At 31.4% G+C, this 19,030-nt stretch overlaps 1 protein-coding gene across 3 annotated transcripts in view; it reads right to left on the bottom strand.

Moving 5' to 3' along the window:
• LOC149190382 (jacalin-related lectin 3-like) overlaps positions 1 to 12,268 on the bottom strand; it is a 95,484-nt gene extending 83,216 nt beyond the window's left edge. For all 3 annotated transcript variants that reach the window (XM_089412134.1, XM_089412136.1, XM_089412135.1), the window contains exons 1-4: positions 12,159 to 12,268; positions 11,926 to 12,036; positions 10,872 to 11,066; positions 9,940 to 10,182 (exon numbers count right to left, since the gene is read on the bottom strand). In XM_089412134.1, the coding sequence (XP_089268260.1) occupies positions 9,940 to 10,182; positions 10,872 to 11,066; positions 11,926 to 11,928 (441 nt within the window). In that variant the 5' untranslated portion in view covers positions 11,929 to 12,036; positions 12,159 to 12,268. The remainder of the gene's footprint in view (positions 1 to 9,939; positions 10,183 to 10,871; positions 11,067 to 11,925; positions 12,037 to 12,158) is intronic.
• Between the last annotated feature and the right edge of the window lie 6,762 nt (positions 12,269 to 19,030).

The following is a 19,030-nucleotide window of genomic DNA, read 5'->3' as shown; positions in this document are numbered from 1 at the left end:
CATTGTATTTATGGAAATGGAAAATAGTTATATTTCTCAAAGTTGGGAAGGAAAGGAAGAGTGAAAAGTTATAGCTTGGGCATACATATGTATGGGTACTGACTCATGTATCATCTCTTGGTGGCTCTTGTTATTATGTTGGTTTTATTGATGATGTAACTAGGAAAACTTAGGTTTATTGCATTAAAAACAAATATGATGTCTTTGAATATGAAATTTTTGGTTGATAATGAGACAGGAAATAAGTTGAAGTGTTAGATCAAATAATGGAGATCAATATTGCAGGAATGAGTTTGATAGTTATTTTTCATACCATGTGATTTATATATAGAAGATAGTTTTTGGAATACCTCAAGAAAATGGTGTGTAAAAAAGGATGAATATGACAATCATGGACTATGCAAGGAGTATGAGATTGCATGTAGGATTACCCTTGAGTTATTGGTATATTTTTTTGATATTGTTATTTACTTAATAAATAGAGGGCCTTCAATTTCCTTGGATGGTGGCATTCCATAGGAGGCATGGACATGTAAAAAGGTAAACTCCTCATTTCTGAAAAATTTTGGCTATGAAGCATTTGTCCATATTGATAGAGAAAATAATACAAATCTTGAGGCAAAATCCAAGAAGTGTACCTTTATTGGATATGGATTTAATTATTTTGGCTATAACTTATGGGATTATGAAAACCACAAAATCATTAGGAGTAGAGATATGGTATTCAATGGGAAGGTCATGTATGAAAAACAGATACAGAGAAAGAAATAGGAAACAGGAAACATAAAATACACAATGCTCAATGAAATCACAGAAAAAGAAATTCCAAAGGTGCCAAAATACAAAAATGTTCAATAACAAGATAAACAATAGGTACAGAAAACCCCTACAAGTGTTATTTGAATATCAACCACCCCCTAAATGATACTCTTCATTGTCGTGCCATGTATTGTTGACTGATTCTGGTGAACCATAAAGATATGAAGAAGCAATGCAAGTAGAAACTAGAACAAAATGGGAGCTAGGCATGACAGAAGAGATGGACTATTTGGCACATAACCAAACATGGGACTTGGTCCCATTCCTTGTAGGTAAAAGAGAATTGAAAAACAAATGGGTTTAAAGATTAAAGGAATAAGATGGAGGAAAAAAGAGGTATGAAGCCAAATTTGTTTTAAAGGGGTTTTCATAGAAGAAATGTGCAGATTTTGATGAAATGTTTTCTCATGTTGTCAAAATGAATTTAATTAGAAATATTTTAATGTTAGTGGAAATAGAATATTTGCATCTTGAGAAGTTAGATGTAAATATAACTTTTCTCCATGGAGAATTGGAGGAAGAGATTTATATACAAAAGACACAAGGATATGAGGTCAAATGGAAGGGAAAAATAGTGTGCAGACTAAAGAAGAGTTTGTATGGTTTAAAGAAAGCACCATGATAACTATATTTGAAGTTTGACAGATTTATGATAGAACAAGGTTATTATACATGTTAGTCTAACCATTCCATTTATTTTAAGAGACTATATAATGGGAGCTATCACATCTTATTATCATATGTAGATCAAACATGCTTGTTATAGGGTCTAACATGCAGGATATAAATGTGATCAAAAGGAAATTAGCTAATTCATTTTCTATGAAGGATTTAGGTGTTGCAAAGAAAATCCTTGGAACGAGAATAACGAGATACAAGAAAATTCATAAACTAACATTGTATCAGAGTGAATATATAGAAAAGGTGATGGAAATTTAAAATCAAAAATGAAAACCAGTCATTGCACATTTGGCTAGCCATTTCAAATTGACTAAAGAGATGCATTCAAAGACATAAGAGGAAATAGAATACATGTCCAAGGTTCCATATTCATCAATAATTGGAAACTTGGTGTATGTGATGGTGTGCATAAGGCCAAATATTGCACATGTGGTGGAAGTTGTGAGCAAGTGTATGAAATTTCAGGGAAAAAAGCATTAGGAGGTAGTAAAAGTGGGTTCTTAGGTACATGAAAGGTACTACTATTCAATATTATGATTTGGAGGTACAAAAATTGTTCTATAGGGATATGTTTGCTCCAATATGGATGGTGGTATATGCAATAGGAGAAGTACCACGGGCTATATTTTTACTATAGGTGGAAAAATAATAAGTTGGATCTCGAAATTGCAAAGGGTTGTTGCAATTTCAACAATAGAAGGTAGAGTATGTTGCTGCTACAAAGTCTAGTAAAGATATTATTTGGTTATAAAGATTCATGGAGGAATAGGGAAAGAAGGAGAATAGTGGGTTGTATAGTGATAATGGAAATTCTATTCATCTTACACAGACATCAGCATTTCATTCTAAGAGCAATCATATACAACTTAGGTACCATTTCATATGATTAATTTTGGAAGAGGTATAGTTGAAGCTAGAAAAGACACATAGTAGCCAAAATATTGTAGACATGTTAATGAAAGTAGAAATCAAGGAGAAACTGAGTTTCGACTTAGTTTTAGTTGGTCTTCAAGAATGGTGATAAATAGGATAAACTAACCAAGTCTAAAGTTGAAAGCATAGTCAACAAGTCTAGTAGAAATATAGTTGTTATAAGTAGTCTCCAAGTGGGAGATTGTTAATTATGGAGTCTGATTATCTTCTTGATTTTAAAGGTCTTGTTTTTAGCCACATTTGGACACTAGTTCTTGACAAGGGGTGTAGGGGGGATTTCTCCCCTACTATTGTGACTAGGGGGTTCGAGGGGGAAGTGATAATTGTTTCCCTTAGTGGGGGTTCAGAGGAAACATCCTTGAAGAGACTTTTTTGGAAAAATTACCTTCTAAAATGTTGTATTTCCGTAGTTAATCTAGGTCATTCATAATTAGCTCACTAATCTGATGGTAGATGTTATGTGAGGGATTTATTTCCCTTTAAGAAAACCTTATTTTTATGAGGGAACATGTCAAGGAATATATGCATTAGGAATTATTGAATGTATTTGTATGGATGTTTGCTTATGTTCTATTTCATTGAAATTAATATGTAATAATTGAAATGTTGTAATTATTTCTAATGCATGAAATCAATAATGTTTCAAGGGCCACTAGATGTTATAATGAAGAGTTTCATATTAAAGTAGTCACATGAGTATGGACTAAAAGAAAACTCCTTTGAGGAAACAAATTTATTAAAATAATGATAGTTGAAAAGATGAAAGCTCAACAAGAATGCCACTATGATGACCCTAGAAAATATAATTGCTATGAATTGTTGAAAAATGGATACAATGGATGCATAAAAGTAAAATGGAACTCTCCAAAGATGTAAAAACCTTATCAAATGATGTGTTTCTCGAGGGAGTATTTAGTAACAAAGTGGAGGCCTAAGTCTAGAGGTTGAGTATAAAAAGGAAGAGACAATTTAAGAATACATTTGGCTGGAATCATTAGGGTGTGCCAAAGGATGAATTATTTCCTATAGAATCTTTGTGAAGCAAAGAAAATCCATATAGATAATTGTTGGACTATGATTGCAAATTTATTTTCAAATACATGATTACATTTCATATTTGAGAAGTCACGTGGATAGGAATATATGAAGAATAAAGAAATGAATTGAGTACTTAGAAATAAGAACACTAGGAGATGGTTCATTCTAAAGCAAAAAGGAATGAAATACCAACGACAACTAAAATGAAATAAATCTTAAGAACAAATTAATATGACAAGTTAAGTCCAATAGAAATATTACAAAACACAAGAAGAGAAGTGAGAGCTAGAAGATATGATGTAGGAGGCATACTTGTAGATATTTCAAAATTTTTGAGGCTTTGTTTGTGAAGGTAGAGTTCTTATAGGCACAACTTTGAGACTTCCTATCTAGCCTGTAATGGATCCATGGAAGGGAAGTGGGACAAACTTAGGGATTGTAAAGTAAAGAAGAGGGTGTAGTTCCTTGGGTTGTGTAGGATAACGAGAATGAGAGATTAATGGTTGGAATTGTTACAAGGGTCATTAAACTATGAAATTGTTGAGCTGTTTTTAAATATAATTTATGTATATTTGTATATAGTGTACCAAGGACAATTCAAGAATAATGAAAGTGGAGTGTAATACCCAAAACTTGATTCCCAAGTTGTGATATGTTCATGTACATATCGGTTATAGGATAGTGACCTAGCTTGATGTTGGGATAGAGTGTCCATAATATTTTGGGCCAAAAATCCTACACTAATAAAATGTTGAATAGCCTAATTATGTAATTTGACATAATTTTTTATCAATAACATGCATCATTGTTGCAAATCAAGTTAGAATAGAGAGTATGGAAAAGGTAGTAGGACTCCACAAGAGAAAAAGGGGGATAAGGATTTAATAGAAGTCACTAAGAAAAAGAAATAATATAATATCCCCAAGTCCTATGTCATAATTCATATAATATTTCCTAAGTTCATAAGTATAGGAATGAGTTCCCAAGTCACGGGCATATGATTCTTGATGACAACTTTCCAATAGAGAGATACATATTTAAAGCATGGAAATAGTGAAAAATACATCCATTTTCATTATTATTCTTTTCATTTATAGTCTAGGTATAGTGTGCCTTATCTTATAAAGGAATGAGGCCCTATTGTCCTATGAAACTTGTGAATCATAGGTGGGATTCTATTGCCAATACTCCTTCCATTTATTAGGGGAAGGTTGGAGCACTGGAGGGGGAATTGGGTCAATACGAATAACCAATATGTGAGGCTTGGAGGGAACCTAAAGAGTCCATTATTCTAATTATAGTTCCTAGAGCCACAACTCTAAGACATCTTAGTTGGTCTATGTTAGATCCTTAGATGTGAAGATGGAAAAATTGAGGGACTTTAAAGTAGAGAAGTGGGTACAATTCCTTGAGTTATGTAGTTTGATTGGAATGAGAGTGTAGTTGGAATTGTTATTAGAGTTTTATACCTTATCCTGGGCATTGCTTGTACTGACAATGAGACTATAAGGCTCTGAAATATTTAACTAGAAATGTAAAGTTTTAGAACATAATATGTGTTTTCTTCAAACCTGTTTGCAACTTAAATGGCTTATCCAACATTCATATAGTTGAATTACTCAGTTTGGTACGAAGTATCTACCTGTATTCCGGCGGTTAATGGTGCCTCAAACTGCTCCCGCTTCCTGCTTCTATTACCAAAAGACCGAACCACCCAGCCAAACTGAGCATAAACTCGATACTCAATCCAGTAAGCTTCTCAATCGAAGTAGATTGTTCCCCCATGCCCAGAAACCTCAGAACAAGCAAGGCTCAATTGTTCCTGATGATAAACTGTGTACAAATTTTCCTCATGTTTCTTCCCCCTCTCAAAATTGTTCCCTACTCCCTATATACTGTTTCTTGGTGGTGGTCACTCCCTCCACCTGCAACCCACCGCTTCTCCTTATGGTGACACCCTTCCCATGTCACGTGATATATATTCCCTTTTAAAGGTATATTGATTTTTGGTTTAATATCCTTTTTGTTTGTTTTTAATATAAAGGTTTAGGTTCATATTAACTATTTTGTCTTTAATTTATCTTTATCATTTTATTAATTTATTAATATTCTAAGACATATAATTATATAACCATCTTTTAAGATTAGCTTAATTTCTAACATCTATCTTTTATAATTATTTTTACGTTATACATTTTAAAATTATATCATTGGTATTGCCCATTAATCAAGACGCATTAAGCAATATGAATGTTGATGGGTGAATATAACTTCTATTTGAAGGAGTGTCATGATATTTAATACTTGTAGTTAATTTAGTATATAATTACTACTACGGTGCATGCGATACATGCATACGTAGCTATCATATGCATGCATCGTATGCATGCTAATATTCTTGTGTTCTCTATATTATAGATAGGTCATTACAGAGACTCAGTTAGATTAGATAGCCATTTCCATTATGGAATCATAGTCCCAACTCTCAGGTGACCTACTATTGATAGAGCTAGAGTAACAAGGTTTATTGATAAATGGAATGTCGAAGGTCTATAGCTAATTAGTGTCATTTACACAAGATAAGTGTTAGAATTATGTTTCCATGTGCTTAATGTTGTGTTACATCTTCTATGTGTGTGTGGTTTATATGTGCTTATGCATGTTGATATTTTTGCTCTTGTTATTTTATTTGTTTAATATAATGATAGTATACATCATATTGCATTATAGGGAATCATTATGGTATCGAGGGTACCCTAGTGAAGGAATTATACCTAGTAGAGTGACCACAATGTGAAATTGAGGTATTAAAGTATAGAATCTAGTTGTAAGAGCCTCTAGAAAAGTGAAATTTGTATAATTAATGGTATAAAAGTTGTTAATTTATGGAAACTATGAGCTAAGTTGAAATAATTTCGAAATATACAATGTGTATAAAGTTGGAATTATGGCTCGTAGAGGAGTATATGCACATTACAAACTTTAATATTTTTTGATATTTTCCCTAATAAAAGGTAAATGGTTGGTTGGGTAATGTAGTAATACATCAATGCCATTGAGTCAATCTTCTTACTACTTGATGTTAGTGGTTCACCCTCAAAAGTCAAATCAACCACCAGGGAGTGTTTCTTATCTTCCAAAGCTAATAATTGGGCTTACTGACTATCAAACTTAGAAATTTTCCTCTCTTTGGAAAATCACTCACCTATTAACATTATCTACCTCACTTGATGATTTTTCTCTTAGCATTCAAAATTATTAAATTTAATTATGTTTTGGGATATGTGCTTAGTATACTTCCATTCTTGACTACAATATGAAACACTCAACATTCTCATGGTTAAATTCTACCACTTTTCCCCTAATTTCGCATTCCCTCATTTTTTTGTTCCTCCTTCCTTGATATTTTTTTCTCTCCTTTTCCCAATTATTTTTCATGACTAAGCTCATATGAAGCCAATATGACAAGAAAGAACTATGTTTTCTTATCTCTAGAGTGTTGCATAATGTCAAAATCCATGAAGAACAACATGCCATTTTTTAAACTTAATTTTGTATGCATTGGGAATTTGAGGCTATTATTTTAGTTTTAATGAAAATTAATAGGTCAGTGTGTGAAAAAATTATGAAGAAAACCTCGATAAATGTGTTTCCAACACTAAAAAAGGATGTTAACCTTATTGTTACTAGAAGTTGTTTATTTCCAAAGAAAATATATTTCTCACAGTTGCACTAATTGAGGAGCTACTAGACATGAAGGGAATCAAAATCAAAATAAAACAAATGCATTTTGAATCTTGGTGGCAATGCCACAAAAATAGGAATAAATTTTGGTGTCCAAAAGCCGAAGAAATATTTCAACCTTGTCCCAAGATTTAAACGTGTTCATCCATGATGAAGAATTGAAGTAGAAGTCCATAAATTATATTACATTTTATTTTATGGTAATATCATGGCCATTTTCATTTTCAATGCATGGACTTGTTGATCATTTCATAGGTTGTTTAATGGTTACAAGTTTGACATGCATTGATGAATGTTTACCAACTCAATTCCCACATTCCCTTTCAATTATTGTGAATGTTATGTTTAAAGGGATATGGATTTTTTTTAGAAAGTGTCAAAGGAACATATTCATAAAACTACACATTTGATATCCTTTTCATTTGACCACTTGATCTCCTACCTAAATTTCTTCTTGTAAATTTCTATGAAGAGTTTGAAGAAAAGGCCTTGCCAAAGTTGCTTCCTTGATTCAAATCACTTTCAAGGAATGAGGTTAGAAAGTGAAATATTGAGCAAAATAACATATAATATAAATGGACTTCAAAGTTATCTTTGTCTTAAAAAAATTCTACTCTAATAATGTAAATTGCCTTATTGAATAGAATACATTGTTAGCTTATGCTCTTATATTCTTGCAAATTGTGGATGTTTATGTACAATTTTCTCTATTCATAGCCTTTCTTTAAGCTTGTGGGGATGGAAGTTGTGATCTATAGTTTATTATCCTGCTTATAGTGCAAATTCTTGCTTGCCTTATGCATTGTTAACTGCTTGATGTAAAGTAGATATTCCACCAATAAGTTATTATCCATCCTCAAATATTATAAATTTTCCATAACAAACCTATGGTAGTTGGTGGACTATTATCCTTACGCTTTATACATATCTCTCTATTTTACATCAATGCTAACTTGAATCTAGTATCCAATCTCAATTATTTATAGGTTATCCTTAGTTTTGAGAGTTTTCATTAAGTTTAGTGTTGATTGTAGTTCATGGACTATTCTCCTTACTCTCTATAGCTCTACTTTTATTTTATATCAATTGGTTCCTAAAAGTTATTTAAGCTAGCAAAACATAGATAGGATTATATAGGCTAGTCTATTTCTAAATAGTTTCATCTTGCATTTGCATACTGAGTTACATTTTATATTGAAGAATAATAATTAGTATGTTTTGAAGTTGGTCCATAGCTACAAGGATCACACTTTCAATGGAAGATGGTCTAATTGGGCCCTTTTTACCTTGGGACATTTTCACAAATCTATCGGAATATAAATATAATGAAGGATGTATTAATTTTAAATGTAACAAATAGGAGCTAAGAAAACTTAAAATTGTGAAATGAAATTTAAAAAAAACTTCCTTAGAGAAAGTCCCTATCATCAAATATATAGTAACCTCAACTACTCATATATTTCTTCTTGAAACAAAAAACTCTACCAAACATATAGATACACAATTTTATCCATTAGAAAAAAAAAAATGATGTGCAAGGGATCACTCTAACTAAAATATTTGACTTAATATCATTTTTTAATACAAAGAATCAATTTTCCTTGTTATCCCCTATTTTTTCACTTTCACTATTACCTTTTACAAAAAGCACACCCTTTTATTAATTTAGAAAATGATATTTCTACCCTCTAATCCATAAAGGGCATTATTCTCCTCAATAGCTTTAGTGCAAAAATTGGTAAAGTTTAATTCAATATTATAGCCCATAAAACCAATATTAATCCTTTATGGATAAAAGATTATACTAATCTAACCCATAAATTCAATAGATATAAAGATATTGGAAAATTTTCATATGGCACTAAAATCTAAGCACTACCTCCAATGCTAGGACATGCACTCATGAGGATAACATTGATTTCCATATCCCCTATTCTTTTGTTGAAAAAAATTATTAATTTTGAGAAATTGAAGATAATTAGTGGATCTTTAACCAACATCTCTTAAATTTAAAAATAAATATGATCATTAATAGAAACTAATATACAAAATATTGAAAAAAAAAAAAAAAAAAACATTTTATATACTTATGAAAAATGATATATTGAAAATTTATTTAAATTTTTCATTTAAAAAATATGTATTTATTTGAAAATTTATTCCCAAAAAAAAAAAACAAAACAAAAAACTCATCTTCCAAACCCTAAAATTGTATGAAGATATACTATAAATCCTATAACTATTACATATTAAATCTAAATCTAAAAGAAGTCATCAGATACTTTTTGTAAAAATAAGTGTGAAATTTTTTAAACTAAATATTATACTTAATTTGATAAAAATAATACAAAATACTAAAATACTTATTTTAATAAATTTTGGATTTCTCTAAAATTAATGTAAAAAGTTTTGGATAAAAAATCATTCACAAGAAATTTTAAAAATCCAATAAAAATTATATAAAAGACTAGAAAATTTAATTATATAAAAGACTAGAAAACTTACTTTAATAAACTTGGTGTTTCTTATTAAAACTAATCAAACCACCTGATTAATAAAACTAAAAGAAAACAACCTAATAAACACCAATTAATAAAATTAAAAGAAAACAACATAATCCTTGAAAAAAATAGGTTTAAAAAAAATCAATTAATAAAAATAAAAAGCTCTTTAAAATCCATCCTATATGCATATGACACGTAGATTAAAAAAAAATGCCCGTACCTTTGAGATTGCTGGAGCTTGTAAATTTGAAATATATACACCAATGCAATCTAAATACCAATCACTTCGACCATGGAAACCTACTATCTTCCCTTCTGCCATGGAAAATGAGAAATATGTGCCATCTTCAACTCCGTAAGGACCATATATCTTCATGTTACTCTCAAAAGTGAGTGACCTTACATAAGTGTCGTAATGTCCACTTATTGATGTGATTCTCTCCCTGGGATAATCCAATTCAATCTTACACATAAAAAGGAAAAATCAAAAATCAGTAATCATTGAATAATGGCATAAGTCTAATACAATTACAAAATACATATCAAAAGTATATCATAATTTATAAATAAATAAATGCTAATTTTTTTTCATATTAATTTTCATATATTTTAGTTTAATTTAAATATCATTTATTTACCTAGTGCATCTCTTTTCATATAATTAAAAAAAAACAACAACCACCACTTTCATATAATTAAATATATTTTAATTTTCTAAATATAACCAATTATATTTATAGATAATAATTTAATAAATGTAGATTTTTTTATATTTTTAAATACTTATACTTTTAAAAGATTTTGTTTTGATTTTAAATTTTTTAATAATTAAAAATAGTTATTTAAAACTTAACTCTCTTAAAAAAAATTGTGTAATTCAAACCAAAAAGAATTTCAAAAATATTTTAAGAACTTAAATATATCTAATTTATTATTAAACTTTTGTGATCTATAAAAAATTAAGTAAAGCCTTTCCGTAAAAATTATATAAAAGAAATATTTTGATTTTACTTAAATCCTCTAAATTTCTTATAAAATACAAATTTTCAAATCACACATGTTAAAACAAACCAAAAAAATTAAATATAAACTTTAAATTCATTTCATACTTTTAAATACATATAAACTTTAAAATTCTAATTAGATCAATACCTTCTGGATATTATTTCCTCCCCGTCCTCCATGCTTCGACCAAACAAAAGCCCCATTCCTTTCATATTCAATGTTTATGGAATCTATCAGACTTCCATGAAGTAATATTATTTGGCGAATGCCGGCAGACACCCCATCATCCCATGAATTTCCACCTTTGCCTCCCCATGGGCCAACTGATATAGTCTTCGGATTCTGAAAAACCAAATTTCAAATAATTAACTTCCTCATTTCCTAAAATAAACAAATAATATTATAATTATAATAAAATTTAATATTATATTTTTTATTTAGATTTTGTATAGAAAATAACAAATTGTAAATATGATCCATATTTTTTATAAAACATTTTTTATTAATAATTAAGCGTTTAATAAACATTAAAAAAAATTAAATTAAATTAAAAACATTTATTTTTTATAAAATTTATGAGTAAATTTTAATGTTTTTATAATTTAAATGTAAAATTAATTTATTAATAATTAAATTTAATAATAAATTTTAATAATAATAAATATTTTCATATTAAAATAATTTTATTTTATAAAAATTAAAAATATTAATATTTATAATAATATGATTATATAAAAATATATTTTTTATTAAATAAAATTTAGAATAACTATTGTGCCTAACTTTTTTCGTAAATAAAATTAAAGCAATTACAATTTAATTATTTTATTGAGATATATAATTAAAGCAATCACAATCTCCCCATCGAAAGGATATAGCCTTGACCTATATGAATACTATTATATTGTGCATCAATATAAATAAAATTGCTTTTTAATTATTTTTAAAAATATATATAATTATAACTAAAAATAATAATTAAATTTAAAATATATTTAAATATTAATTTAAATAAAAAATTAACAATAAATAAATAAATGCACAAAATATAATATATATATAAACTTGACATGAGTATACATATAAAAACTTGATATGAGAGGATATTCTCATCTTAATTAATAATTTTAAAAAAAATATTAAAATAAATAAAAGAAAAAAAATTATATAGTTGATCAAAGCACATACAGACATTACGTACCATGGCTGATGTTAGTTTGTCCTAAGTTTGAATTGTTCCAGAAATTCAAACACCACTGAATCTCACCGAATTAATTCAAAACGGGATTGAACTCAAGTTGCAATTGTATTCCTGTGAGTTTGGTGAAAAACCATAAAAGACATCATTTACAGCGTGCCATGAAACCCAATGGAGTGGAGTTTAGATTAGTGTCATCCTTCCAAAATAGATACATGCTTTCGATTGAGAATTACCTTAACCTTTACTTCAAAAGGAGGCGGAGGCGGAGGCGCAGGCGCAGAGAGTTTGATTGAAATTGAAGTGGCATAAACCTAACTTGAATTCTGATATTTCAGGTGGAAACCGAGCAATATATAGAGAGAGAGAGTGGCTGAATGGGTACATTCAAGCTGAAATGCATGGGAATTTTGAAAGAAAAGGCATCTTTCATGGGAACTATTGGGTAGAACTCAGACCATTCAAGCGAACAAAAAAAAAGCAAAAGAGAAACAGGTGCAGAGATGGGAATGGCATAAAATCCCATCCAAGCCGAAAGAATGGCGACAGAAAGTTATCCTTATTCCACAAATCTTTTCACGGTTATCGTGGCATCTTTCAGGGTTGGGATGGTGTGTTATCACATCCCAACAGACACAATCATAGATGGGATGGTATAGAATCTCATCTCAACAGATACAATGGCGGTATAAAAGTTAAATTCTTATTCCATAAATCTTCTTTGTGGGCTGCCATACTTTACCCACGCAAGCACCGTGACGAAAGCCACAGGACGTAAGATTGCGGGCGTCACAAAAGAAGCCCAGCACAATGTTTACACGTAAAAAAACTATGTAATGTAGTATTTGAAATATTCTGGAGAAATTTTTGGTTTACAAAAATGTTGTAAATATGTAAAGTTTTATTATGATTTTTCTGGATTCATGACAATGTGTTATTTGAGTTTACCTTTCAAATCAGGAAAAAAAATCTGATCAATATATATGAGATTTTTTTTATTTTTTTTTAAACGTGTTTCGAAACATTCAATATGGTTAGTCCTCAGGGCAAAGTGAAGAGGCAGATCATGGTACCAGTTTAAATAGAGAGTAATGTAGACACTCTTAGTTCAGTTAACTGCTAGTTTATGAATAATATTTTTTAATTTATAACATTAATTATTAGCATCCAATTATATTAAATAGAACTTTTTATTTGCTTTGGGATTCTAGATTTATTTAGTTCCATGATATTGCTCTCATTTAAGTGGATACAACTTAGATCCATCTAACTCCTTATCTATTAAGCATCAATAAGGAACAAATTTCTCGATATGCATAATCTTATTTTTGGAGTGTAGAACTTGAAGAAAAATTTGCATGGATTTGATGCCTCTCACAAATATAGAATTAGGGTGAGATAAAATTTGTAATTTAAATACTTTTTTAAAATTCATTAACAAAACACTAAAATTTAATATGATAAAAGATAATCAATAACATTGTTTACCAAATATAGTCACCAAAATTAATATGCTCAATTTAATTTTTTTCTGATTTTTTAAAGTAGATAATTTTTTGTTAATATTATCAATTTAATATTTTTTTAATTTTTTAAAGTACATAATTTTCATTATAAATTCTTATAAATATTATAATCAATAAATTTATATAATTAAGATTTATTTAAATTTCCAATCGTAAATATTAATTGTATTTTATATATTTGTATACTTTTCTTTTACAATCAACTCTCGCACTAAATGATAAAATACACGATGAAACAATCGATTTCAGACACTATAATATTGTGAAATATAAGAAAAAACAAAAAAACAAAAACAAAAAAAATTATATGAAAGTAATTTAATTATAAATTTTAAAATATAATAAATATGAGTGAATCAATTAATCATATTTTCCAGATTTCTGAGATATTCTCAAATCCTAAATAAAGATACACCTGGAAATAAATACTTTTCTATGCAAATAAAGAAAGGCATATTGGGCAAAGAGATAAGAGTTGAAAGAGAATATTATCATATTATTAGATGGCAGCCTTTATCTATTGGTTCCATCCCTATCACTATTAGAAGTTCTTTTATTTATGCGATTTCAATAACCATTCCTTTAAAGGCATACTCTCAGAGTCGGTTTTCTCTTTATTCTATCTTTAGTTACTTTGTTATATCTCATTTTCAATTATTGAAGTATATTTATATTTATATTATAACAATTAGAAACGTTTTATATAACCAATAAATTTAAATATTTTTTAAAAACATATTTTCTATTTATTCTGTTTTTATTTGATTTTTTAAATCGAAATCATAAAATAAAAACACTCGAATCGAGTTGTGTCTTACCTTACGGCATTAAGTGTCACACGACGTATTTCTTAACATGGGAAATGATGTTTAGTTGTGAGTTTTAATTTCTATTTTATTGTATATAATTTAATCAGTAAAAATTGAAATATTAAGAAATAGAAAATAATAAATAATATAATAAAGAATTAAAAAATATAATTTATATTAAAAAATAAAGAATAATAAATTATTTATAATGAAAAATATAAAAATATAGTTTAGCTAATATAATGAAAATAAGGGAGGTAGTAACAAGAAGGGATTTATTTAGTTTTGATGGAAATTTGTGTTTTGATTTGCTCGAAGTTTTGGTAGTGCGACCAAAAATCAAGCTGAGTTTTTTACTTTGTGAAAAGGTTTGGAACTAGCTCTTGCAAACAAAATTTACAATTTATTAGTTTTTGGAAATTCAATACTTGTTATTCGACAAGTTATTAAGGCCACGAAAGATTTGTGTTTAGATCACCCTCTCATTCTACAAAGGATTTCCCTAATCGGCTCTTAGTTTGAGTGACAGGAGCATTTTTATGTGTACATGCACTTAAATTTTGCGGTGGATGTGTTGGCAAAAAAGGATCCACCATGGACAAGGCAAAATAGAGATAAATCAAGGTATAATTAATTATTCTCCTATCCCTTAACCATGTTCAGAATCCCAAGACGCTTGAACATCATCCATATGTATGTCATCATTAAAAATTTACTCCACCTCGGGCCGAGGTCTCATGCCCTGCCCTCGACGTGATTTATGAGATTGAAGGGCATTGTGGTCTAGCAACACCCCAATTTCTAGCCACGAATTTTCATAAATTTTCCCTGGTGGCACATTCCTCATAATAAGTAGCACGCGATCGTAACTCTTCTCTGTTCGGGGTGGTATTTAAATTTATTTCCCCTATAGTTGGAATTGGTGGAGAAGATTATAGATATGATGATAAAGAAATTGTGCAAAGGGTTGGATTTATTATTGTCGTCTTGCAACTCCCATCAGCAGGCTTCTCAACATTCCCCTGAGGATTTTGGTCTAACTATGGATTCTATGCTTCAGTGTTGCTCGTGGCAGAGTTTTAACATTGCTTACTTAAGGGTTCCTCAGGATCCCTTGAGCTTCCATGGGATGTTGATCTTCACCGGTTTTGGAGAACAGTTTAATTTGGTTGGTGTGTTGTCTTCTTGAGTCTAGCTGATACAGACTTATGCAGGAACGCAACAAAATACAGATAAACACATAGATGTAGTAGAAATAGAAGTTCATTTCATTAATTTCAAAGAACTGAAATATTCTTACATACAGAAATGGAAATAAATTAGCTAGGGTGATGGTAGCTTATCTCTAAGAAGAGATGTGGCGACTACATGCCTCTGGACTGTGTTACAATGAAGCTCAAAGGCCTATTTATTATTGAAAAACAATGAAAAACCCTAAACAGCCAAAAACCTAACCCTAGGAGATGAAGCGCCAAAACTGTGGACCCCGTTTGGGTAAATTTGTTATGCAACCAGCTCACAAAATAGAAGAAAAGATAAATCAACCTCTTCGAGGGGGCAACCTCCTTTACATTAGACAAATGAATAATTCTTGCATGATTCAAGTAATAAAACTTCCTTTCTATATATAGGAGTCTAAGGGGTCACAATATAATCAGAGCTGACATAATATTAATAATGTAAGGGCACAACAATAATAATAGAGGGCTTCTATGGGGCACAATAATAACAATATGGGTACAACATGGGCACAACAATAATAATAAGGGGCTACAATGACAATAATAATAAGTGATACACTAGTATTATAGGGACCTAACATGCCCCTCTCCTTCTGAAAAAAGTGGTGTCCTAAGTGCTTGAGTAGTATTGGATGCTTTTGTATAAAATTCTCATCCTCCCATGTGGAATCTTCAGCAGGTAAGTTCTTCCACTTGATGAGATACTCTGAAATTGATCGACTTCGTAGCTTTCGATTTCTTGTTTCTGTGACTGCTTCAGGTTCTAATATGATTTTCCTTCCTCATTTAGTTCTGGAAATATTGTTTGAACTGGGAGCTTGTCACCTACAACCTTTTTTAAGCATATGGAAAATTGGGTGCACTCGGAAAGATGCAGGAAGCTCCAATTTGTATGTCATAGTACCAATGTTTTGTAACACCTTGTACAGACCATAATACTTTGATGATACTTTATTATCCTTCTTAGCTTGCTTGAGGGACATTTGTTTGTATGGTTGTAGTCGTAGAAATACCCAGTCACATACATCAAAACTCATTTCACTGTGATGTTGATCTTCTTGTTCTTTCATTCTATTTTATTCCAAAGTGAGGTTATCCTTTAAGAGTTGGAGAACTTGTTTTTGATGCTCGATGTGATCTTCCACTGCTTGAACCTTAGAATTTTCTCTTAAATATGATGTGATGGACGGTGGATGATATCCATAAAGTGCCATAAATGGGGTCATTTTTGTTGTTGTATGGAAGGAAGTGTTATACCACCATTCATCTAGAGGAAACCACTTGACCCAATGTGTTTGTTGTAGGAATTTACAGGGTAAGTTCCTCAGAAAGAACACCAAAAGGACACCGCTCACAACCAGATCTCAAATCAATACACCAGTATTTTTGACGTGGTTAAAACCCTCAAAGTGCAAGGAGGGAAACAGTCCACGGCCTGCGCCAACGTGGCTACTACAGGCAATTTATTAATCAAAGAATGAAAATTTACATAAGCTTCTCTCATGCACGGATTACCCGAACAATGACCCTCCATGCGCTTTAAATAGAACTCATGGACCAATCGGGTGTCAAGCCACGGATCAAGTGTCGGTAATACCGAGGTGAGAGTGAACCGTCGGATCACTACATATCGTGACCGTCGGATTGTAAGTTACAAAATGTACAACGGTAAAGAAAGACACTTTACCTAACTCTATACTAGACCAAGTTGAACTTAACTATATCCTATGTGTCGGAATATCCTAGCATCCCCCCTTAAGAACAACTTGGGATAGGATTGAAGGATTTACAAATATGACACAATAGGAGAAGGAAGGAGGCACTAGAGCCTATCCCCCCTTAGTGACAACTTCCTGAACTCCAAGCATATATCGAAGTTTAGTGAACTTCGCCTCTGTGAGAGCCTTTGTGAAGATGTCTGCAACCTGATCATCTGTTGGACAATATTGCACTTCAAGAACATGGTCATGAATGAGCTTTCTGATGAAGTGCATGTGTAGTTCAATGTGTTTGCTGCGCTGATGCTGGACTGGATCTTTGCATAGCTGAATGGCACTTTGATTATCACACCAAAGTGTGGTTGGATGCTGCTGCTCAAAGCCAAACTCTGATAGGATCTGACGAAGCCACAAGGCTTCCTTACTAGCTTCCACGGCACCACGATACTCTGCTTCTGCTGACGAAAGAGAAATGGCAGCCTGTTTCTTACAAGCCCATGTAATAGGTCCTGAACCAAGAGTGAAGACATAACCGACAGTAGACTTCCGATCATCAGGGTCACCAGCCCAATCAGAATCAGTGAAACCAACTAACAGAGGAGCTGCTTTGGCACTGTAATGAATCCCAAACTGTATTGTACCTCGAACATAACGAAGTATTCTTTTAGCTGCTTTCCAATGACTTTCACGGGGGTTTTGCATAAAACGAGCAACAAGGCCAATAGCAAAGGAAAGATCGGGACGAGTATGGGTTAAATACAAGAGTTTTCCGACAAGTTGACGGTATAAGGTAGCATCAACTTCAGGAGAAGTACAAGAGACTGAAAGTTTGACTCCAGACTGAAAGGGAGAAGGGGCTGGCTTACAGTCTTCCATGTGAAAATGACGAAGAATATCACAAGCATACTTGGACTGGGAAAGGAAAATACCCTCCTGGGATTGCAAGACTTGAAGACCGAGAAAATAGTGTAAGTGTCCTAAGTCTGTCATTTCAAATTTCTTTTTAAGGCTGGACTTCACATGGTTTATAAGGTTGGGATCACTACCAGTAAGAATAAGATCATCAACATAAAGAACAAGGATGATAAGAGAGTTGCCCACTTTCTTGGTGTAGACAGTATTGTCAGAATGACACCTAGAAAAGCCAGATTCTAAAAGAAAGCTATCCATTTTGGCATACCAAGCCCGAGGAGCTTTCTTGAGGCCATAAAGGGATTTCTTAAGTCGACAAACAAGGTTGGAGTCTGTTTGTATGAAGCCAATGGGTTGTTCCATATAGATTTCTTCCTGCAAGTCCCCATGCAAGAAGGCAGATTTAACATCCATCTGATGGACTTCCCATTTTAAAGAGGCAGCAAGGGAAAGAACAAGGCGGATAGAGTTCATTTTGGCAATAGGGGAGAAGGTTTCAGTGTAGTCAATGCCTTCAACTTGTGAAAAGCCCTTAGCAACGAGACGAGATTTATGTTTATCAACTTTCCCATCTGTTCCATACTTGGTTCTGTAAACCCATTTACATCTAACAAGTTTGCGTCCCTTTGGTAGAGAAACAAGATCCCATGTATCATTTGTCATCAATGAATGATATTCTTCATTCATAGCTGCTTCCCAATGTGGATGGCCTGAAGCTTCTGCAAAAGTGTCAGGATCATGATTTACTGGAGCTTGAGCCAGTAAAGAAGAGGCTCTTTCAAACTGAGAACGTGTACGTCGCTGATCTGTAGGATCACCGGCAAGATCACCTGCTGCATCCCGAGTAGCACGGACCCATCTTGGAAGTTGAGGATCCTGAGAAGGTGGGGGAGGATTATCAT

The sequence above is a fragment of the Pinus tabuliformis genome, chromosome 3_1 (assembly GCF_031772625.1).
Source record: "Pinus tabuliformis cultivar Carrire ecotype Pingquan chromosome 3_1, CPIR1, whole genome shotgun sequence".
Classification (NCBI taxonomy): domain Eukaryota; kingdom Viridiplantae; phylum Streptophyta; class Pinopsida; order Pinales; family Pinaceae; genus Pinus; species Pinus tabuliformis.
Note: the sequence above shows the minus strand (reverse complement) of the source record. Positions and strands in the feature narration are given on the sequence as shown.